This window comes from Falco biarmicus, chromosome Z (assembly GCF_023638135.1).
Source record: "Falco biarmicus isolate bFalBia1 chromosome Z, bFalBia1.pri, whole genome shotgun sequence".
NCBI classification, from domain to species: Eukaryota; Metazoa; Chordata; class Aves; order Falconiformes; family Falconidae; genus Falco; species Falco biarmicus.
Window position 1 is genome coordinate 76,687,550 of NC_079311.1, and position 23,922 is coordinate 76,711,471.

At 39.4% G+C, this 23,922-nt stretch overlaps 1 protein-coding gene across 3 annotated transcripts in view; it reads left to right on the forward strand.

Moving 5' to 3' along the window:
* Nucleotides 1-23,922, forward strand: part of KIAA1328 (KIAA1328 ortholog) — a 180,327-nt gene that overhangs the window by 62,600 nt on the left and 93,805 nt on the right. For all 3 annotated transcript variants that reach the window (XM_056324509.1, XM_056324510.1, XM_056324511.1), the window contains one exon: nt 7,022-7,149. In XM_056324509.1, coding sequence (XP_056180484.1) covers nt 7,022-7,149 — 128 coding nt within the window. The remainder of the gene's footprint in view (nt 1-7,021; nt 7,150-23,922) is intronic.

Sequence of the window (23,922 nt, forward strand, 5' to 3'; positions counted from 1 at the left end):
GGCTCACTTCAAAGTGTAATCAAGTCATGAACTAATTACAATACTGTATTCCCAAAGAATGTAAATTTAATTTCCCTTCAAACAGAATGGGAATGTATTAAGCAATTCCTTAATATGAGAGCTGTGGTATTCAACAACATAATGCTGATGCTTCAGACAGAAGTGAAGTTCTTAACTTTTGTGGACCTTGTGACCTTCTTCCTTATGCATCTTCCCTTTTTATTCTTGCATCTTGAGTTAATTTACTGACTGGATAACAACATTAAAATATTCAAGTGTAAATTAAAATATAACTTTTGGGCTTCAGGTTGGAGATCCTTATCTTATTCTATGTGACTTGCTTCTTTATAGTGTTTTCAGAAATGTGCCTCCTGAAGATTTTGGATCAGGAGGAGATTGTGTTTTGAATTGAAGGCTCATAAGGTTCAGACCTGCACCAGATGATTTCTTTAATGCACTGAAAAGAATCTTCCCTACAGGTTCTTAGTATCACTGTGCCAAGGGGTCCACATAAACTCAGTTATGTAAGAATAAGTGAAGTGAAGTTGTTCATAAAACATTTTATTACTTCAGTCTTTGCAGCATCTTCAGAGTTTAGATAATAAACCTTCACAGAAGTTACTAGTCTTTACCCTTTCACAGAACAATGATTCACATGGTTTCAAGCCACTTATTTTATTTCTCTTAATTTTAAAGGCACAAGAAACATGTTAGGGTTTACTTAGATCTGTGCCTGGATAGTTTCATTTCCATAATGCAGTCCCATTGTTGCTCTTCAGAGATGAGATTGTCAAAGTGCAGAACTGTATATGTGTTAAACACAAGTTGTACTTTAAAATTAAGTCTGGTCAGCTTCCAATGAAGTATGTAATTTTTTAATGCTAAAGGAAAGAGCTTAGAATATCTTAGTTTATATTTTAAAGTGTTCCTTTTAGATGTTAATTCATTAATACCAGCAGTTTATTTTTAATCATATGACTTTTCATGTGTAAGTAGTTGAAGTTGCATTATTTTAATCCTTTCTTTGGTTAGCAAGAAGAAAGCCTGCAGGTGGAAATCAGAATGACATACATATTGCTTCTTTCCCAAAGGGCACGGTACCTTTCCTCTATCGATACGCAAAATACTCCAGGTAAAAAATAAACCTCATTTCCTCGTGTGTCAAAATACTGAAAAATATATGCTTGTGTGATGCATGGAATAATGTGGGCCCACTTCAAACTGAGCACACTTGTAGTGGAATTTGCCACAAGGCTGTTGTGGGCCTTTGGGGCTCTGAAGACTGTAAATTCTCTTCCCTTGTATTATGAGCATTTAAGTGTAGCTTGAGCCTTAGTTGTGGTTACAGGGTTGATATTATTGGGTGACCCAGCTCTGTTGGTTTTAGTCTTTGCTTGAGTTTGGTGAAATGCCTTCTTACTCTTGCAGAAGCATTTTAAGGTATTTTTTGGCTACTGAGTAAACAATGCAGTGGAATGCCATGGTCGTACAAGGTGCCAAAGTTATAATGCAGAGGTGTGTCTATTGAACAGATGTGAGCTTGTTTTGACATGGTTCAAGTTGCCGGGCACAGTCCAGGTGCATTCTGGAAGTGGTGTAGTGTTGGTGTTGCAGCCAAACTAAAAAAAGAAAAAAACCCACCCAACACTCAAACACAAAAAAACAACCCAGAGAAAAATAAAGCCAAGGTAAATGAGATCAGGCATGAAGTGCTTGATGCTGTGCTACTGTGACTGTGCAAAAGCTCCTTGAACAGGTCTGCCTGCAACTTACCTGGGTAGATTTTTCTTCTGAGACCAAAGACCTCTCAGTGCTTAGTCTAGCTTCATCAACATAATGTCAGTGGTACTTCCTCAGCATCTCTTTCTCAGTCTAGTTTTTTCACAGCCTTTGTCTTGAAGGGACTCTCTGAGGCAGTGAGGAGAGTTCAGTCTTTGCTGAATCTGCCAATATGATAAGTAGTTAGTGATCTATGTCCTTAAGCAGGGAATAAAAAAAAAAAAACACAAACCAACAACCAACGTGCTTTGTTGCTACTAGTTCATGATGGCAGATGTCAAAAAGCTTTCTTCATCATGCACTGAAATCATATCCCTGGAAGTTTTCTGTATCTCTACCACAAAATATAAGTTATTGCTGCCTTAAATTTAAATCTAACTTGTGCCTATTTTTCTTCCTTTGGGTGCTTGATTAGTCTTTGCATATCTCTGTAATAGCTCTGAATCTCTAGAGAATCTTCCATTGGATGTAGGGGCTCCTGAGACCTGGAGCATCTTGTTGATGAAGATGGGATTTAGCTGTTGTGTTTTCTTCTGGGCGTGGATTGTAGTATGCAGCCTTGGATGAAAGGATGGTCCAAGTCAGAGGTACAATCAGGGACTACAGGAGTCAGTCATCCTTTGGCATCTTGTTTGACGCTTGGGAAATACTAGGGCTTGTCCGCATAGTGAATGCAGGCAAACTTGCACTCTGAGCTAATCAGGTGCAAGATGAATCCAGTCTGTTAGTGTTGCCTGAGCTGTGCTAACTTACCCTACAGCTGCAAGGCTTGTGTCCTGGAGCTGGCTTGTGGAGCATGGGACTGTTGAGCTGTACCTGTGTGCACAGGCACGTCTGAGGACTCCTTGTACCACGAATTTTCCATGTGTAAAAAGGGAACAGTAGAGCTTATTATGTGTGTCCCAAAAATGCTTGTGACAAGCTATTAAGGAAGGAGGCACTAGGTGAGTTCTCACAAACACTCTGAAAATACAGAAGGAGCTTTGTCATTAGGTTGATTGGTAAAAAAAATCTGATTTGTGCTGTTCGGTTCCCTTGGTAATAGCTTCTAGAAACCTTTTTTCCAGCCTCAGATTCCTGTCCTTGGAGATTGGTTCAGGTTTAATTTTTTTTCTTTAAAATAAAGTGAGGCGAACACAAACATTTCTTGTTCAGTAATACAGGCTAATCCCCCCCCCCCCCCCCCCCTTCTTTCTAAAAAGAAAGTCCTTCTACCTTATTTCTTCTTTTCCCCTTTTAGAAGTGATTTCAGAAAGGCAGAACTTCAGCCGGTGGCCCTCATGCAGTAGCCTGGTGTTGGCTTTATTTGAAAACTTCAGCTGTAGATGAAGAGACCGGTGGGTGTTTGAGCTGATGTAGCATGAACATTGCCCACAGAAGGATGTGGAGGCTGATGTGTAGAATTCAAAAGCTTTATAGGAAGATGCTGAATGCTCTAAACCAAAGCACTTCAGGTTTTAAGCTGGGCTTCACTTACAGTCAAAGAGGCAGTGGAAGCAGTGTGCTGGGAACAGTACGGGAGGTCAGTGGGTGTGCTAGAGATCGGCACCGTCCCTCCCATCCCTTCCCCCTGCCTTCCCCAGCTTCTGGGGATGCAAGAAACTTTAGCTGTCTGTCCTACTTCAGCTTGTGAGAGGGCTGAAAGTATTGTGAGAAGGAGTAAGCTGGGAGTAGTTGGTGTCGTCACAGGGCAGTCTTAAAAGCCTGACGCTTAAGAGTGGAGCTGTAGAAATATTTGTAAGATTGAGACTTTGCAAAGTGGATGGACCCTACCAGACAGGTTATTGCAGCTGGAAGAGGTGCCCCCCTCTCCCAGCTGCCTGTTCCCTCTGCTTGCTTTGTGCCAGCTCTGGTGCTTGACTGACCCTTTGCCTTGCTGTGTTGGTTTCCTGAGCCCTTGGGTTGAGTGAGGGGTCTGGGGGAGCTGCAGGGCTGGTGTTGATGGAGGGAGTGAGACGGCGGGGTGGGGGGTGAGCAGCACTGTGTCTTTGGCAGCAGCTGAGCATACTGTTGGTTGTGCCTTCTCACCAAGCTTCACCCCTAAGAAAAAAGCTCTTTGTTCTCTGTCTAACATCCCTCTCCCTGGCAATCCGTTCCTGGCCTCTATAAGCGTGCCACTGCTGCATGCTAGCAGTCCCTCCTCTCAAAGCCAACTCTGTCTTCGCTGAAGTTATTATCTCTTAAAAGCCATAAATGAACTCTTAATTCTGTGACTTACATTCAGTGACAAAATTAACTAATGTATTCTATAAAATATATAGTACTTGCAGTATGACATATAAATGTGCCTGTTGTAATCTTAAAATCTTAACCTTCGCATTTCTGATTTTGATTTTTTGTGTTCCCACCCCCCCACCCCCCACCCCTTAATACTTTACTAACAAACTGCATAAAATATGTTACTCAGATACATTAAATGCATATTTCCTGGACATAAAACTACCATTCAGTGAAATGCTAAGTACCACTTCTCTCAGGTAACTAACATCTTGTAAATCCAGTATTTGTGCTGCTGAACACAGGAAGAAATATTTGATGTGAGCATTTAGGCACATTACTTTTTATGTGGAATACAAATCTGTAGGACTTGTTGTCCTATGGGGTTTTTTCACCTTTATCACATTAATTTTTTTAAGCAGATTATGAAAGTATTTATTATTATCTATGTATTTGTCTAGAGACTGTATTGCCATAGTATGTGTGCCCTTGTTATATCTGAATGATTTAAATATTTTTTTGGCAGTGTTGTATACTGCCCGGCTAATTTTTAGGAGGGGAAAAAAGGGGTCCTGTTGCTGCTTTTAGGAAAAAATACAGTAAACGGAAGAATAAAATCTAATATTAAGCCTTTTTTTTTTTTTCTTAAGAACATATTGTGCAGTAAATGTACTAGCACATTATGGAGGATTACCGTACTTACAGTAATTCTGCATGTATCTTAAACAAATGAATGTCTTTGGGTGTTTTTTCCCCCCCTATTCAAAGCTTCATGTTTACTTACTTAGGAAGCAAAGCAGGGCTTTGGACTCTTAGACACTGTGGTGGCTGTAACAATACACTGCTTAATGTAGAGTGATTGTGTGAATGAACTAGGTTTTAATCTTCTAATACAGGAAGTTTCAACAGTTTCAGTGCTGATTGAATCTTACAAGAATTTCAGGGATATCTTGGCTTCCATTCAAGCTCATGTTAACTCCTGCCCTACTCAGTCGTGATCATATAACTGACCCTCGGACAATCAGGATTTGCGTGCATGCTTTCCTAATGTTAATTTTTGCATGTCATGTTTTAAGCTGTATTTTAAATAAGTTTGGGAGCTGCAAGCAAGAGGTGGTGGCACGTGCACAGCAAGGGCTCTACAGTCTAAAACACAAACTGGGCATCTCTTTTGTGGTACACTTGCACCATGTATGTGCTAAGCTTGGGAGTAAGGGCTATTTTGCCTAGCTTTCCGGCAGGACTGGTATTAACCCTGTAGCAAGAGTGAGGGTGGGTGCATGGCCATCGCTCATGTGACCCAAGGCTGTTTAGGATACTCATTCCTTGTGCCAGCAGTGTGCTAGCTGGAGGGAGAAAAAGGGTAAAATCTGTTTGTGGGGAAGGGGCTGCTGGAAGCAGAGTGAATTAAGAGGGCTGTAAAAAATTGATAAAGATAGGACTGTCTGTTTTTATATTCTGCCACATAATATGGGTTTAAATGAATTTCCCTATAATTTGTCTTCAAATACCGACATTTAACTCTTAGGCTGTATAAATGAACTGGCTTTTTCTAGAGTAAAATTCATGCCCTGCGTCCAGGCTAATATGTTCACCTACTATAAACATTACTGCCTATGGTTACCACCGGAATAAAAAATTCTTTTTATATACATCATAGCTGGCAGAGACTCCTGAGACCACCACAAATCACTTCAGCCTTTTGGTGCTCTCTGATGAAATGAACTGAAATGTAAAACAGCTTAGGCTTCAGGCAGGCTGGCTCTGGAAAGCAATTAGCTTGCTTATACCATTGTTTGTATCCTCCTGTATTTCCAGGTGCTGAGGAAAGGTGTTCTAGGAGCTCTCCTGATTGATTTAAACACTGGGGTTTAATAACCTCTCATTCCTTCCTAAAATGTTTTGCTTATTCTCTGCATAGCCTTTTATTTAAAGGAAAGAAAACCAACCAACTGACCGAACAATCAAAAACCTGGCAAGCCCCCCCACCCCCCCCCCCCTCAAAAGAAGAAGAAGAAGAAGGAGATGGAGGAGTAGGAAAAACAAAACAAAACAAAACTCAGGGTCATAACAGGGAATAACAAAGCAGTGAGTTATTTATGCAGCCATGATTGGCAAAAATGATTGCAACATGAATTTGCCCAGAAGCAATGATTAGATCATAAAAATGTTAAGGAAATCTGTAACTCAACACCATTTTATAGATTGAAGAAGTTTTTTGTTCCCTACCTTAATTGCGGTGACTTGTTATTAAAGTATTTATTCAGAGTAATCTCTTTGGACAGCGAGCCCTTATCCCATCTGCATGCATAATTAAAAGTGAGGGGGGAGAGAGGGGAGCATAAATGGTTTACCATGCTACGTGAGCAAAGGGGGGAATTACACAATGACAGGTGAAGAGCAGATTTATCTCCTGTTGGAATTTCAATGCTGCAAGCAAGGCAGGACACTGTTGCTTGCTAATACCTTGCCAACACCACAATTGCTGCTTTTCCAAATTACTGTCCAAAAATCATTGCTGGTCTCTAAAAGGCCTGTAGCACTGCATCTGTGGCTGTGGGTTTTGGAGCTGTTGGTGATCAAGCAAAGAGATTGGATTTGGATATGTGGGCTTGTGAATCCATGTCTGTGCTTAAAAATGGACTATTTACTTACTTGGCTGGCTATTTATTTATTTATAAATAAACATTGGTAGTGTCTGGCTTTGCTGAATACAAATCAGAGGGTTGTAATTGTTCCAACTGAAACAATGTCATCACCTGCCTCCTGCTGCTGTCCCTTTTCCAATGATAAAGAATTTGGTGCAATTCTTCTTTTCCCACTCTCTGAGTACAAAGAAGGTTGTACTTAAACATTCATCTCTAGGCAGATTTATCATCATTAGGCAGTACTCAAACGCACAGTATCTGTTTTTAAATTCAACTGTTATGGATCTAAATCAGATTTACACAGACTAAGCTGGTATATATTTGACTCTTAACTATTTGCTAAAGAGTATTTTTTCCCTTAACTTCTTATGTCTCACCTCTGCAGCAGCAGTACAGAGAATGCCAGGAACTTCTGAGCCTTTATCAGAAGTACCTAGCTGAGCAGCAGGAAAAACTATCGCTCTCCCTTTCTGAACTCAGTGCTGCCAAGGAAAAGGACCAAAAGGTAAACTTTTTTTTTTCCATTTCCTGTTTTTTAAATGACTTCTGCAATACATCGTTTCTCTTTTACTAGAACTGCAACTTTTAAGTGTGTTATCTTGCATTATGGTGTTTAATACTTTTTTGTGATTAGCTTCCTGTGAGTCGTTCACTTAATACCTGGATTGCAGGAAAAGAAAAAAGTAAACCCCTGGATTCTGGGTCAATAAAATGGGTGAAGTTGTAATGGAGTAGGAATTATAGGACCCATCATTTGCTAAGAGAAAAGTTAAGATGCTTTTCTGTTTTCTGTACACTTTCTTAAACAGTGAAATAATTGCATTCACTATAGATACAGCCTTTCAGATTTTCACTGTGGCTTTTGATGACTGGAAAGGACATTACAGGTGATGTATTTGGTCAATAAGAGCTTTCTCAAGTCTGTAATGCAGCCCATCTGATTTGAGCTGTTTATAGAAGACCTATAATTATATTTGCAGTTTAAAAGAGAAAATGTGGGCTAGAGATACCTGTTGTATTAGATGATCTCCAGAGGTTCCTTCCAACTCTGACCGTTCTGTGTTAAATTAAGCAGTAAACTGTTTCTCAGATATATTTACCCAAAGCCTTGAAAACATGGTTGCTTGAGATTTTTTTTCAAATGTCTAGGTACTTGATTTGCATCCCTGCTGATAACAGATGATACCCTGGAAATCAAGACTACTTATGCAAGTGCTCTGTCTGATGTTCTTACCTGCTTTTTTCTTTTTGTAGCTTCCATCTGCATTCTCCAGAGTCTATCCTACCTAAGACAATGCCTTTTTTTTATAGGTTGGCCCCTTGATCCTTTATTTTGCTGCAACAGTCTTAAAGACTTATAGTAGGGCTAGAAGTAAAGTCATCAGCATAGAGTATCCAGAAGGTGGCCTGATTCTGGCCTTTCAGTGGTTCTGTGCTAACAAAATTGCACAGACAGATCCTACTTCTCAGGAACCGGTGAAGGAAGGCATAATTTTTAATTTTGTTCAGAAGGCAGGTAGCAATGTTTCTCTGACTTCATCGGCATCAGCAATCTTCTTTTATCCTGCTGATGGTTTGTTGTTTTTATTTGGTAAAATATGTTGTTGAACATTGAGCTGTTTATCATGCTTTTAGCCTTTATAAACATTTCATTCTTTTGCATTTTTATCTGCTATCCATTTTGTGATGGTGTTGAGTTCAAAACAAGAACCTTTTTCTCTGAGAACGGATGGTGTCTGTGTTCTTACTTGTGATAGGCAACTTGCTGAGGATCTCCATGGAAAAACAGTCCAGAGGAGCCCATGTAGTCCAACAGCGCTGTGGCAGCTGTGCTGATGCTTAACAGGTTTTGCCATGCTTAACCTTTCATCTTTACCCTTTCAACTCTAAATACACCAACCTTGTACTTGATTAGCACATAGTACAAAGGCATCTGGTGTAATCACATCTGCAGTGCAAAGCTATAGAAGCAGGTAATAGGAAACCTTCAGCCAGTTGTCAAATCAGCATGTGATGGTACAGCAGTCCACATTCATCTCCTTGTTTTTCTGTCTTCCTAATCACTCTATCAATGTTTCCACAGGGATTTCTCTGAACTTGTGTTCTGATTTCATGTGCAAAGTTCTATCAAGCTTGTCTTTGATCCCATTATTTCCTTATATTTACAGGTACTTTTGTCCACGAATGTAAATGCAGATATTGCACTGAGGTTTACCTTGACATTTCATTTATGGTCACCTAGTCTACAGCTCTAGCTTAGCAGGTCTGGAATTACCGTAGCCCTCTTGCCCCTTGCAAAGCTTTGTAGGCATAGGTAAAAACCCGTCAGAGCATGTTTCAACTGTTTTTTCTTACAGCTTGCAAAATATTTCTGATGTTTCTACCCTTCCTCTTCAGTTTTCTCTTTCTATGTGGTCCTGGCAGGCATAGAGCTGTTTGCATCTTGAATGCATTTGGCTTTATAAATTGTTACCTTTTTTTCTGAAACAGGCCCTTCATGCTGTATTTCTCCTCACAGTTCAGAAACTGGAAAGATGTGCATGATTGCCTCACTGAGTCAGTTCCTTCCTTAACTCAAGCCTTCATGTGATAGCTATCAAAACCGAGTAGGAGTCACTGGGTTGCTTCTTGTTGGACTGTTCTGTTATTTTTCACCCACTTTTTTTGTTGCTGTCTTTCTGTCTCTTGCCTTAATACCTGACCTGTGAGCTCTTAGGGTTGTGATAGGTGTTTTTTGATTCTGAGTGGTCTTAACAGGTTCAGGTAAGTATAATAGGGCTTGCGTTCTGGTGTCTGCCTCTGTGGGGAAGTTTGACAGGGGAGCACAGCAGGGAGGGGTTAGTGGGAGGGGGACAGGCCCAGGAGACTTTTTTCCTGCTCTGGGTGCTGCCCATGCCAGATTGCTCTGCCCTGCTAAAGATTTTATCCCTCTTTTGTTTTAAGCTGAATTTTGAAAAAAGTCTGTAGTTTAAATATTAGGCTAAAGGAAGCCTTCTTGAGTTTTGTTTGAATCCTGATCCATTGGGAATCTTTTCCCTGTTGTTTGTTTTTGGCTGAGCTAAGGAAATCCTGGATATGTATGGCTTTAAATGAACCAGTACTGGCTTGCTACCTAGTTTTCACTTATTTGAACTGCCTAGGAGAGGTAATCGGCGTTTCCTGTTGCAGGCAGCTGCTGATGTTGCCGGGCCATCTCTGCTTCAGTGTAAGATGTCCTGATTTTCCTGTGTCTTGCAGAAATGTGAGACTGCACACTTGTACTCTGTACTGAAGCACTTCTTTGTTCTGCCTGTTATGAGCTGTTTTTTCTCATTTCTGTTCATTTTCCCCTCTTTTCCCTGCTTGTTTGTTTTGATTAATTTCCGATGCTACACCTATGTTTTTAGTATCACTGGCTTTTCCCCTGTCTGGCTCCCCTCATTCTTACTGTACAATAATGCTGACTATGAGCTGTCAGTTTCCCCTAGGCATAGATAGGTATTTGAAAACATCTCCTTTCAGTGCTTAAATGCTGGGCTTTGTGTTAAAATGAGACAATTAATAGCTTAGGAGTACTGCAGCATTACCAAAAGTCTATGGCATTGTTGCAAAAAGAGGTGGAGTTGTATGGGAGGCAAACTGCAGCAGCTTTGTGCATGTGGCCAAAATGCAGCCCTGGTTTGTAGCTGTGTTGAACTAATGCAGATACTTCGGTGTTAACTTTTATTTTTGTCTGGTTTAGCATCACCTAATGGTGGCAATAAGTCTGAAACCACGTTTTCATCTTACCTAATATTGCTTCTTTATAACGAAAGTCAGCCCTCAAAATTTAAAGAAGCATTCTGGTAGTAGTGAAATAAAATTGCTGGGAAGATGGTGGTGAGATGATTTAAGACAACTCTCGTGGATTCAATAATCGGTAACTGGAACATGGAGTTCCTTTTTTTGTGAGATAAAGTTAATTCCATTTGAAAAGATACTTAAGGTGACATGAATTGAATTATTCAAACTGGCCTTCTCAGCATTAACTCTAGGTTAATATCTCATGATGCCTCTGGTTTCATTATAGGAGTTTTAAGTACATAACTTTTTATAATAAATTCAATACCTAGAAGCCAGACTGAAATTGGTTTACCTTCTACCAACCCATAAAAAGAAGCATTAATTGTAAAGTGAATATTAAAGTGGTCACTAAAGTTGACTCAGACAGATTCAAAGAGATAGCTCTTGTGTAAAGGAAGTGAAGAGCTCTGCTGAACAGTGGGCTTCTGCCCTGCTGTTAATAGAAAATACCATCCCTATTAAAATGCAGTTAAACCGCTTGTATCAAAAATGATTTTTGGATGTTCTTCCTGCAACTCCCAAATGTTCAGTCTTTGCCTTTTTCAGAAGCTTTACACAGGGATGTGAAGAAAATTGCCCTTGTTCTAGGTAATCAGGTCTAACCTAGATACATAGTTGCTACTTCACTGCCATGTCAAAGGGTGTCAGGGACCCAGGATACTTTGGCAAGTCTCTGGCTTATGGGTCTGTAGATGTCCTGCAGTGTAGGGTTAGGACTCGAGTCACACAAGTTGGACAGGCAGCTGCGTTTCTGCAGGACTGGGATTCTTGAGCTATTTCACCTAAAGGATAATACCTGTAGTCTCAGCATTGCCTATTGGTGTTAATCTTTGAATGTACAAGGACAGCTGGCAGCTTTTTTTTCTTATTTGTGGAAGATTACCAACACGTCTGCTAATTCCCTTGATTTACATGGGTTCTTGTGGTGTAGTGTTTTAAGCTTTGGTTCTTCTCCCTGTGTAGAAAGGGCCATGGATATGGGGTGGGATTGTAGACATAAAGGAATATCAAGAATTTATTTTCAGTGGGATATCTGCTCTCCCCTCTTCTTGTATATTACGTTGTGTGCCTCCTGTTTGCTGTTTGTATTTCACTGGTGCCAGAGGTCCCCATCAGGAACAAGGTATGGTTGTGTAATAAGCACTGTGCAAGCATACTAGAAGACATGGTCTGCTTTGGGAAGATTGTAAGGTCTTAAGAAGATTTAACTTTTAGGGGAGGGTATTTTATTTTGTTTTTACTTTTTTTCCCTAGTGTTACTGTTTCTCTTGAATCACTTTGCTCATCTTAAAAACTGTTGACACCGTTGTGGTGTCATTTCACAATCAAGTCCAAAGGAAGGCTTCTCCTGCAAGGACTAGAAAGCCTTGCTTTCTTGTCATGTCACTGACTAAAACTCTTGTCCGTATCATTGCCTTTTTTTGCCTTAATAAATATGATTACATACTGAGGCTTCAAACATAGGTTATTTGATGACTTATTTTTTTCCTCTGAAAAGGGTATTGAAACAAGTCAACCTTCAGAAGTCTTTCCTTTCTGATTGTCCCCAAACTAACCCATTCCTTTTTTTTTAAACACAGGTCACCTTTAAACACATTCTTAGCTTGCTTAAAGAAAAAAAAAATAATCCCACATATGCAAAGGGTTTTGAATGCTATAAGATAAACCTGCATGATAGAAGTGACTTTGTCTGTTTACCCAGCTGTAAGGGAACAATGGATGAGCCCATCTGAAAGATACTTGAGAACTGGGATAATAAATAAAGAACTAATTTGACTGTGGACCCAAGGGTATTGGAATAATTTTGTGAGGCCAGACAGCGACAGTTTTAGCATAAGTAAATATAGGGTATAGCCTTGTCTTACCTGTACTACTTTCAGCAAATCCTCTGATCTCTCTCTGTGCCTCTCTTATCTGTAAAAAGGAGATAATGTTTTTGTCCTCATTCTTCCTGTTTTCTACTGAGAATGTCAGGTTTTGGGTGCTTCTTCATATGTATTCAAATGATATTTCAAACTTAGGGTGGTCTGGAGTAGACCACCTTGTAATAGGATGAAGAAAAAATCATATTTTTTTCCTTTCACCTTTAGGTTACCAAGTCATAATTAATTTACCTGTCTTCTCTAAGAAAATGCTAACACTGAACAGCAATGCAGATGGACATAAATATTTAAAAGAAAAGGAAACATCAGTACTGGAATATCTGCGTATTGCTAGCATTCACAATAGTACTTCACCTGCACTCAATCCCCTGGAAATGTGTGCCATAGTAGAACCCTTTGGCTCATGTAAAAGCTCCATCTCCTTGCACGCTGCGAATGATGCTGTATTCTTGGTGATAAGCACTTCACTCTCAGCTCACTGCTTAAGTGAGTTCTGAGCAGTTCACTGCTTAACTGAGATCTGTGCCAGTTCACTGTCTCTTTGCTCTGTTGTCTTTAATGAGCCTTGTCTCTAGTCTCTTTAGGGTCTTTTGATTTTATTTTTCTTTTCTTCGAAGGGGCCTCTTTCATTTTCACCGCTTGGATTTAAAAACTATCCCTTCTGTGGAAATCTTTTCCTTAGGTGGACACTCATCTCTGGCTGTGGTGTGTGTTTTTCTGTTGGGGGATGAATCTGCGAAGAAGACAGTGCCTCCCTTTCCAGCAAAATGTTCTCTTGGCTTTGTAGACTTTTGATGATATTGTTGTTATTGTGAAATTATAGCTCTGGATTTTAATGAAAATTTAAGAAATTCATAGCAGGAGTGCTTGTCCTTGAGAAGCACTTTACAAACTCTTAGATCAGATATTGAAATTTATTCATGTATAACCCTTGTAAAGGCTCTTGGGAGAGAGCATTGTGACCATCTCACCAGCACCCTCTCAGTCTGTCTGTGAAGTGAGAGTAAGGCTTCTTCAGTGAATGCAAGGCTTCATAAGATTGTAGTTGCAATCAAAGATCTTATATTATGCTGCATGCCTTGAAGAAGAAAACTTCTATTCTGCCCTTTGCTTTGCAGAATTACCTGAGAGCCATTAGGAGTGCAGACATCCCAGCTGCTACCCATATGCTGTCACGTTTGGTTGCATAGTCCATTTGACCTATGTACATGCCGTTTGGTTCTGCTGTCTTTGCTTTGGCCTTTTTCAAAAGTTGAGACTCTTGAAAATCAGCTTTTCATGTACTTCCAGCTTCCTCAATTCGCCAGTTCCTGGTACCAGACTTACCAGATTCCTCTCAGGCAGGTCCTGTATGTTGTGATGGAGTTCCTGACTTGTTGAAAACGGGTGGTGGAGCCTTTCAAAGCCTAACTGAATAGCTACCTAATGTAACGTTGAAGGTGGCCTTGTTTTGGTAAGGTTTGGACCAGGTAACTAGCAAGTTCCCTTCCAACCTGATTTTTCCTGTACTCTACCTTGTATTGTCTCTTCACCAGCCTTTCAAGAGAGAGATCATCCTGTGAGAACCTGTTTTGGTAAAAAGTGAAAATGCTTCTGGGCCAGTAGCAATAGTCTGACACTGGACCTTTATTTCTTAACACCAAAACAATCAGAGTTGCTGTTTCTTGCTATTGAAATGAGTAGGACTTCATAACCTAAATATCTTTATTCATCAGTTTAAATTCCAGGTAGTGTGATACTAGTCATTATTATATTGAAAGATAAATTGCTTACCATCTCTTGCTTGCAAAGCACACATTTTTGTGTGCTGATCGGGTTGTTTAATTAGAAGTGTCTTTATTTAATGAAAACCAGGTGATTATCAGTTAAGGGCACTATAGGTTGGTCTTTGTATGGCAGAGATTTTTCATGAGAGCCAGGGCTGTAATTTTCTTTCAGCTAAGAAGGTGGGAATTTGTTATCTGTCTGTACCAGGATGATTGCCTGCAGAAATATCTCTTCAAGTTAGTTCTGAATACCCTAAGATTTAGCCGGAGTTCTTCATTTTGAGCTGCAAAAAGTTCAAACTTAAAGTTTTTTCTGATGCACAGTTTGCCACTTGAAGTTTCTAAGGACTGTCCTCCTGGGATTTTATCCACCATAGGACAAATACAGAAAATTCTTGAGAGTGCTGGACTAATTTCCCTTTATAGGCGGAATATATCTGATGAGGTGTCATCAGCACAGACTGTGCATCTATGGCATTTATTGCAAGACTGCATACATGTTGCATGTGGTTATGGTTTAGAACAGCCTGATTACCTGTCTCTGATCCAGTGAATGTGTTAAATATAATCACATAGCAATTTTTGGTTGCCATCTATTCATGGCGGATACTAGAAAATGTGTGAAATGTCTCACTTTCAGATGTATAGTAATACACATTTCTCTTCTTTCTGGAAATCTGCTCTTATGATTTCAGAGCTTGGGATGTGGATGGAAACAGACCATGCTGACGTTCAGGACCGTCAGTGCCCATGATGATTCATAGTACCATCAACACAAACAGGGATACATGAGTTTCTCTTGTCTGTGCAAGAAAACTGTCAATTTGAAATCACAGTAGTCAAAGCTAACCACACAGATACGTGGTTTCTCAGGCTGGCTGAGCTACTTTGTATGATTTAGAGTAGGGGAAAGCAAATGATGCCTTCTGACCTGTCTCAGAAGTTTGGATTACCTTGAGGTTGGTCTCTGCCTTGAAATAAAGTAATTTCTGGTCGATCTGTAACAGATGCATTTGATTCTATGTTACATCTTTCCCCATCTGTTCTCTTCTCCATAAGTAGCAGCAGTCCTGTTGGCTGGAGCAGGCCAAACAAATTTTCCGGTCTTCTGTTTTCTGATGTGTAACTTCAGAAACTCATCTTACTATCTGGGCTTGGGTCATGAACATCAGTGCCTTACTTGAAGACTGTCGGTTTACGGTGCATCTGATGAATGCTTCTGCTCTAAAACTTCAGACAGAGAACTTCTCACAAAGAAATAAGGACCTTGGTGCCTCCTATGGCTAGGTCAAGGACCCACTCTTGCAAGCTAATGTCACTTCTAAACCTCAGCAGAAAAGCTTTTACTCACAGTCATACCAAGAACATAATTTGAGTCAGTAACTATTTATATTTGTGGTTACAGAAAATGAGACTGAAACTCTTAATAGAGAACTTGTCTCATTAAATGAGCTTGTGAGACTGCAAAGGTAGAACAGCCTGTGAGCAGCTGAGGTCACTCTTCTGGATTTCGAGTGACAGCTGTGGAGACCACTTCTTTTCCTGAGATCCATGTATTCATCACATAAAGCACAACACTCCACTGTTAATGCAGCTTCTTGGCACAACTCTTCTTTTTGGATACTTATCCTTCAGCACTCATTCATTTAGGCACTCTGGGACTACTAGTGAAGGAGTATTGGTAGTCAGCCTTTTCAAAAATCTTAGGTCCTTTGTGTAGATTCTGAAGCTTCAGGTAAAATCAGCCAGTGGTCTGGAAGAAGTCCTTTTTTACTTGAGGAAATAAATGTTCACATGCAGAAAGGTCTTTAAATATTTAGACCTTTGTTTTTCATTTTATCCATGGGAATGTCATTAAAGGGACATGAGAAGTTTTGATTAATATTTTTCATTACTTGTGCTGACCATGAGAATTCTGCATAGAAGTGTGCCACTGGGAGTGCTGCTGTGGTCTACCAGGTAGGTGAGGGCTGGCAAGCAGATGAATTGGGATCTAATTATTTTCTGTTACGGTCTTGCCATCAGGTTATTTAATTGCTTTCTGGCTTAGTTTCTTGCTCTTTAAATAGAAGATGATGCCCACTGTTTGTTAGAGCATGTAAGCTCACTGAATTTAAAATGCTGTGTAAATGCAAAGATGTATTGTTGGTCTAGTTAAAGAATGTAAGATTCTGTAAGGAGAGCTCAGTTGGTCTGGGACTTCTCATACATAAGTTAATTCTTGTAAAAACGTAGTCTTTTTGCCTGTGCTGTGTTAGAAAGAACAAATACTCAACATGGTGGGGAAAAAAACCCTGGTGCTCCATGACACAGGGGAGATATGTGTATTATGTGATTCATTTCATGGGCATGTTTATTCATCAGAGGTAAAAAGGATCATGTCACCTGAAATGGAGAATCTGCAGTTCTGTAAGTAAAGCACAAGAGGAGAACACTGGAGTCCTCTATTAGCTAGACACACACCTATGCATTCTTATTATCTGTTTTTTTAAGCATTAGTTTTGTTGTAACTGTTTATCCAAAGTACAGTTATTGTAACAACGTGCTTTTAAAAAAGAAATAAATGCAGAAGACTATAGATTTGCTTAAAAAAATATTTCATAAGTAGGTTATTACTTTTAGTGCTTTGTCAGTCAAGCTGTGTAACTTGGTGAACACTAGCGTATTGGAAAGTTAATGCCTAATTCCTTCTTGCTAATGATGTGTGTGATAGGATCCTCAGTCACTCTTGGGTCCCTCTGCAGAAAGCAAGAGTGAAAATGTGAGGCCCCTTCAGAAAGTTACTCAAATCCAACTGACTATTCAGTTTAGAAGAATCTGGGCATCTTCCTTCCGAAATCCTCATTGTTTGATCAGATATCAAGGTACTTCTTTTACTTGTTCATGAATGATTAGATGGCATCATCACTGAGATGATCAACACTGAACACAAAGTGTACAATCCTAAGTAATAATTAAGACCGTATTTTTCTTGGTTTGTTGATTTTCAGACATACCATTAATGCTGTTTACATGCTGAACTAATCCCTTGTGTTAAAATTAGTAAATATTGTATGCATTCCTTTTAATTTGTCTTCAACCTTTTGGACCCATGAGTCTAAACTTCTATGTGGGAGCATATTCCAGGTGGCAGGCTGCCAAACAGACCTGGCAAAACCAGGGATGTTCATTATGCCCTTTTAACTTTTTTCCTAATAGGAGAAAGTTAATAGATTGAAATAAGGGATGAATACTTCTGTTATAATAAAGTAGTAAGAAATAATTTAAGGATATTATGGAAAATTTTTAAATGCCAGAAACACTTAAAATAGGGAGCTGCCTTTTTTTTTAAAAAACAAACAAAAGCATAGGAAGTATCTCTCCTTATGCAGTGAAGTTGCTGTAGAAATCACCATTTTTTCCCCATCTGTGTTAGTGAGGAATCTTTCTGTATTTTGGTTCGATGGACAGGATCACTTGTGATGCTTGAGTGAGAGCTAAAGTGGGACTTCCCAGCCATCATGGTAGATGAGCTATTTCAGACTGGTAGGGGGAGGAAAAAAAAAGTGCATCCTACTGTCTTCTGGGAGCAAATGAAGCTCAGTTATTTGGCTGCCTGAAGTAGGAAACGTCTCACTGTCTGTGCTAGCAAATGTGAGCTGATGTTAGACCAGAAAGTTGCTGGTACACGTGACAGCCCCTCTGGGGCCAGAGGCCACTGTCCTCTTGGTGCCTGTGTGAAGCCTGGCACAGGGCTGGGGGGTACTGCCACCAACACAACCATCACTGCTGTGGGACGAGGAAATTTTCTTTCTGTGATGGTCATATTCAAGTAATGAAGATTCAGACACCCCTAACAGAAAGCTGTTCCTCCCAGAAACTGGTCTTCACAGTTACGGTTTTTACATGTATTTATCTCTTTTCACAAAGGGGCAATTAAACGCCCATAAGTCTGCCAAATTTATTACATTCTGTCTACCTAAATATTTCCTGTCATTTCCGTTGAATGTGGCATTTTCCAGTTCTTTTTATCTTGCAACTGCTTAACTGTCACACATTTTCTCTGAGCTGGCTAAATGTCGAGAGTGGAATAAATTATTACTCACATACTGTTATTTGTACAACTGTAGTATTTGGGTTGGGGACCAATATCCTCTTGACCTAGGTAGACATTGAATCTGAATGATGGTCAGTGTTGCAAAGAAGTCACAATGTTGAAGTGTAGAAGCATTTTTTTTTAAATTAGTTGGAGATGAAAGCTGCTTTAAAGGTAAATATAGGATGATTGTATAAAATATTACTTAACTGATATATATTTCTTGCATAAATTTGATTTTCTATTTACATTGCTGTATGAAAATGCCATTGTTAATAGAGTTCTGACATCTTATTTTCCTTATTGCTGTCTCAGTAGCATTTTATTTCTGATGCTTTAATAACTCAATGTAGACTGAAAGGATAAAACTGAGGGAATTGACTGAACTAATTAGACCCTGATTTGTCTGGCTGTCCAATGCCTGATAAACATGTCTCTGACAAAAGCAGAATAAAACATTTTTGCCATTAGCCACTTTACAAATAGCTATTTTGGCAGAGCTTTAAGACTATACAACTCGGAGAATATTGTGCTAAGGCACCAATTCATGATTTTTCATTTGCCATTGTGACTCCTCCTTCCTGTCTGTGTTGAAGCAGAGTCATATTTAGTAGCTTCACAAAAGCTCAAAAGCAGTTAGTGCAGTTATCACCCTAACAAACTGAGTATTTCTGAGAAAGTGGAAATGTTCCCATTTCAATTTCTGGCTAATGGCACACTTGAGTATGGGATCTGAAATGTCAGTCTTTGTATTTTCAAACCTGTAGAAACTTGAATAAAGCTTATATATAAGAGCAATCAGCTCTGATAGCAGTAGGCTAAATATCAGTTTCTGAAAATAAATTTTATATGAATGTATTCTCCAGACAATTTGACTTTTAAGTGCTTAAAAATGTGACATCTTTATATAAGTGAATACAGATTGAGGCAGGAGCTATAAAAACTTGAAGTTTCCATGCCTCACCTATTTTCACTATCACCTGTTAAACAGCACAACTGGATACAATGCAGGCTTTACTACTTTCCATTGCAATAATTTACTGCCCTTCTGACCTATAAACAGATAACCGTTAGCATGACTTGTACTGCTAGATGTTTGGATACATTCTCGAAGGTAATTCACAGTTTTAAATATTACATGTGTGAAAGGTTTTATAACCCAGCATTTGGAAAATGGCAGCATTACATTTCCTTGAGCAGTGTTCTGGGAGTAATGATTTGTCACTGCAGCCCGGTTACAGGGCTTCCTGAGCAAGTGTCCTCTCCTCTCACCTCCTTCTGGAATGCTGTATCCTTACATAAGGACCAATGAAAAATTCATGAAGCACCTTCCTTTTTGTCAGTGCTTTCCTAGAGGGTGACTTCACTACAATCTACATGCAGAAAGTTTTCAGTGACCTCAATTATTGATTTACACTTAAAATTTCTTTGCAGTAAGGGAGGGATGCTCCATTAGAGGATCTGGGAGTGAATGTAAGTGGGTTCTTGTCCTGTATCTACTACTGACTGGCTCTGTGACCTTTGGATAATTACATCAGCTTTCTGTGCCTAAGTTCAGTGTTTGTACAGTGAGGTTCAGAGTGCTTCCCACCAACACTTATAAAGCTTTTCAAGTGCTGTGTGTGAAACCACAAGTACAAAGCGTTGTCATGATTCATAATGGCATTACTCCTTTGCACCAAAGCCCTCTACGAAATAAGCAGTTATGCTGGAGTGAGAGTGGTGAGTCCAGTCTGTTAATTTGCCATAAGAAGCGCTCATGCAAAATGGCAAACAGTTTAAATGGTAATGGGGTCATTAGTCTTCTCACATTGCAGCTTTTGAACACTACTTTTCCTTTTGGTCAGAAATACGCCCAAGAGCCTCAGGTAAGAACACAGGTTTTCACATCTCAGTAAACTGATTGCGCAGTAACGTGCCTGAATTATGCCTCTTCATGGAAATCGAAGTATTAGCTCCAGGTAGTGGTGCTGGCTAGGTAGTGAGCTAGTGAAACTTGGTAAGGTCCACTCCATTTCCAACCAGTTGTTTAAAGAGGGTAGGAGCAGGGGAAGTAATCCTGAAGCATGCTGGGTGAGAGGAGTGTCCCCCTTAAAGAAGAGTGCAAGGAATAATCTGAAATGTCTTGCTAAAGACTCAGTATTGTTAATGAGACCTGAGGTGCTTAATCCTTATTTCTTTTATTAACTTAATTTTTAGAGCTTGTTTTAGGACTTTAGTGAAAAGAGGGCTAATAGTAGTCAACAAATAATTTACTTGATAAGCCAATACAGATAGAGAATGATTCAAGATAAGCAGAAGACCTCTGACATGTACATAATGTTTACCTACAGCAGTCATTGTAACCTGCTTGTTACAGAAGTCGTTATCTAGAGATTAACAGTAAATGGGGGAAATGACAATATAAGACTAGAATGAGAAAAAGACAAAGGGTAGAAACAGGGAGATGTGTGCAAGCAGATGAATGGGGAGGTGATGTAGCCATGCCCTGTTGTTACTTATTGACAATGATAATGCTATCTCAGTAGATACTCCCAGGAGAAGAATTCATCCAGGTTATTGTTTCTTGAGAGGGTAATCTTCTCTGATAAGCATTGTGAAGATTATACGTGGGTGTATGTAATGATGGGAAGAGGGCTTTGTGGAGATCCAGAGTTGATATTTCTCTCAAACTTGGAAGAAACTCTGACATTTACTTTGTAAGCGAGGGTAGGTATATGCCTTTCCTGCACAGTGGTGGGTGTCATGAGTTTGCCAAGTTCAGCTGCCCAACAAAGATGAGAGCATTTAATAAAAAAGGCTTTTATACTTTTGTGGTAGGCTGTGGAGGGGATGTGGGTAGGGAGTGAAATGATTGGGAGAACAGCAGAAAGTTTGCAGCAAAGGTCATTGAGAGATCCTTCATAATGACAATAATTTTTTAGGAATGTTTAAAAATATACTTAATCAGTATTGGGATTATAAAGATGTAACATTTGACAGGCAGAAGATTTCCACATTGCTGTGATTAGGAGCTTGTTATGCAGCAGAAGATCTCTGTTGAAGTAATGGAGATTGGGTTAGAATTTGACCGTGGATCAGTTAAGATTTTGGAGGTGTTGTGATTTGATGATGTAGTTATGCTGGATTACTGAGTTGAAATGAGTTTTTCTTACATCAGAAACAAGTACTGCACGCTTGTAGTTTTACTGAAATATTAATAAAAAAAAGTCCTTTCATTCCTCGAATGCTCTTAAAATGCTCTTTCTAACAAGATAATAACTGTAACCTAACAATTTTATATGCATAACCTTTTGTAGGCCATACAGCGCATGCAAGCAGAAATGGCAGCTTGTAAAAAATTATTGTAGTTGTTTGTATTGTGATAGTGCTAGAAGCCCAAGCTCCATTCTTGCAGGTATAGCATGAATATTAAAGGAAGATAAAGACTTCTGGCCCACACTGCAATTTTGCAGAAGCACAGCTTGGTGCTTGCACCAGCCGATAGGCTCTGTGCTAGGCAGTCAGGCAGTGACATCCAGCACTTTGGCAAAGGAGCCAGTGGTGGTCTGCTGCTAAGCATGATGCTGTTCTGGGCGACAGGATTCTCAGCCTGGAAATACATACAAACTACCAAGAGCACTGCCAGGGTTTGTTTTTACTATTGCTGTAGTAAACTAGAAACAACATTCAGAGATTTTCTATTTATTTGTATCACTGTGGAGGTGCTGGGGAATGGAGGGATCACAATCACCAATCTTTGAGTCATTTAGGCACATGCTGCACGTGTAAATAAAACGCAGTTCCTGTCCCGTAAAGCTTATGGTTTGGGATACAGGCAACAGAGAAAGGAAAGAAAATATGTAGTGATGACAGAAGAGATGGAAAGACAGGGTGACCACAGAAGCATGTTGCCACATGAGCTTGCTGAGTGCACAGAGGTGCTCTGTGCCTGCCTTGCTGTTATCTTCTAGCCATAGTAACCAGCAGTTGTCGTTAGCCCTAGCAGGGCTTGCTGTCCTGATTACAATCTCGCTTTTTTCCTTCAGCTTGGATTCCCATGTAATTTTAGCAGTATTCTTATGGAAAAGTGTTAGGGCGAGATAGGAAGCAAATGTTTTATGGCAGCTGAAGTCTGTGCTGGAAAATGGCTTAAAGCATTCTCTTTTAACCTGAGCACTTAGTATGGTATTTGTGGCAATCAAAAATGCAGGAAATGAGGATGTTTTGTTGCAGAGTTAATGAAGAAGATTTCAGAGTGTGCAAACCCTTGGTTGCAGTTATGCTAGCTATCAGTAGGTGCTTATCTCCCTGTCTTTCAATACGCCCTTCCCTGCTCATGCACTCCTGCGAGAGTGTTTTCTGTATGTGGCAGATGAGGCACCACCGGGGAGGGGGCCTGGGGGACATCACATACTGGGTCACTGCTGAAGAAACAGAATCTTTATTTGTTGTTTGATATCAGAAATGAATTACTTAAGGGCATGCTTGTGTCCTGCTTTGGTCAGGTACCTGAGCCTGCTCCAAATGGGCTGATATGTTGTACCGCATAGTGGTATTAGCTCGGCTCCCAGAAGCGGTAGAGCTGCATCAGTAATTAGTTCTTCTCAGCAGGCTTAATTAGCAGGCTCAGGCAGATACTGCACTGACATGGATACTTAGCTCCCGGTTCTCGAGCCAGCTTAAGTATGCGTGCAAGAGCCAAGTACTGTGCAGTATGGACTTAAAAGTTTTGCCATCTCTGCTTTATTTAATTTACAAAACAGAGCTTGAATCTCTTTTTAAACTTCTTTCCTCAAACTGTTGCTACAGCCAGTGCCTTTAGAGGTCCTTTGTACCTGTGGGAAAGTACTGCTTCAAACAAAACCCAAACACGTCTGATTAGAAAATACTCTTTTTGATTAAAATCCATTAGTTAATTTTTCAAATGAGTTTTCATTGTCTTTATTACTTTCTTAAAAAATCAAATCCCATTTCAGTCATCTTTTTAGGCAGGAGATGATTTATAGAAAATGATCTTAGTGTTTATTTGAACATCCAAATGCAATAAATCTGCTCAGTATTTCAATAGCATGCTTATTAATAGAACACATTATTCTGTTCAATATTGTGTTGTCTTTAAAATTTAGTAGAGCATTAGTAGTAATGAAACTAGTTTAGATCAATATATCCCTGTTATGAAACCATCTATGCGAGGAAGAAAATTCAAAAATTTGCCTGTAGCACAATAGCTGGATGTTAATTGAGTAAAAAAGGTATAAAAAGAAGACTTTCAGGGAAGTTGTAGTTTCTAATTTAGGATGTGTGCAGATCACAATGTATTAACATTAATTTTAATAGAAATGTTTTCAGGACTAAAAAAAATTTGCCAGAAAATACTTTCAGTGCTGAGAATGAAATTTTGGTCTCACTGGCAATAATGAAAAAGCTCTAATTCATTGGAGTAGACTTTATAACTACACAAAATGCAACGACTAAAATGAGTATTGTGAATACGGTCCAGAAAATATCACAGATACTTTTCTATTCAGTTGCAGAAATTGTGTGAAAAAACAAGTATGCAAAGGAAAACTAAAATTAGGTTTAACATTCTCAGCTTGGCAATCGCACGCTTCCATTAAATGTATGGGCCAGAATTTTTATACTTAGATGTCTAAAATTAAACCCTTGAATAAAAGACCTGATTGTAGAAAGTGCTTAAGCACAATGTTTGTGGAGAAATGCATGTCCTAGTTCTGATAGTTTGATTTTAG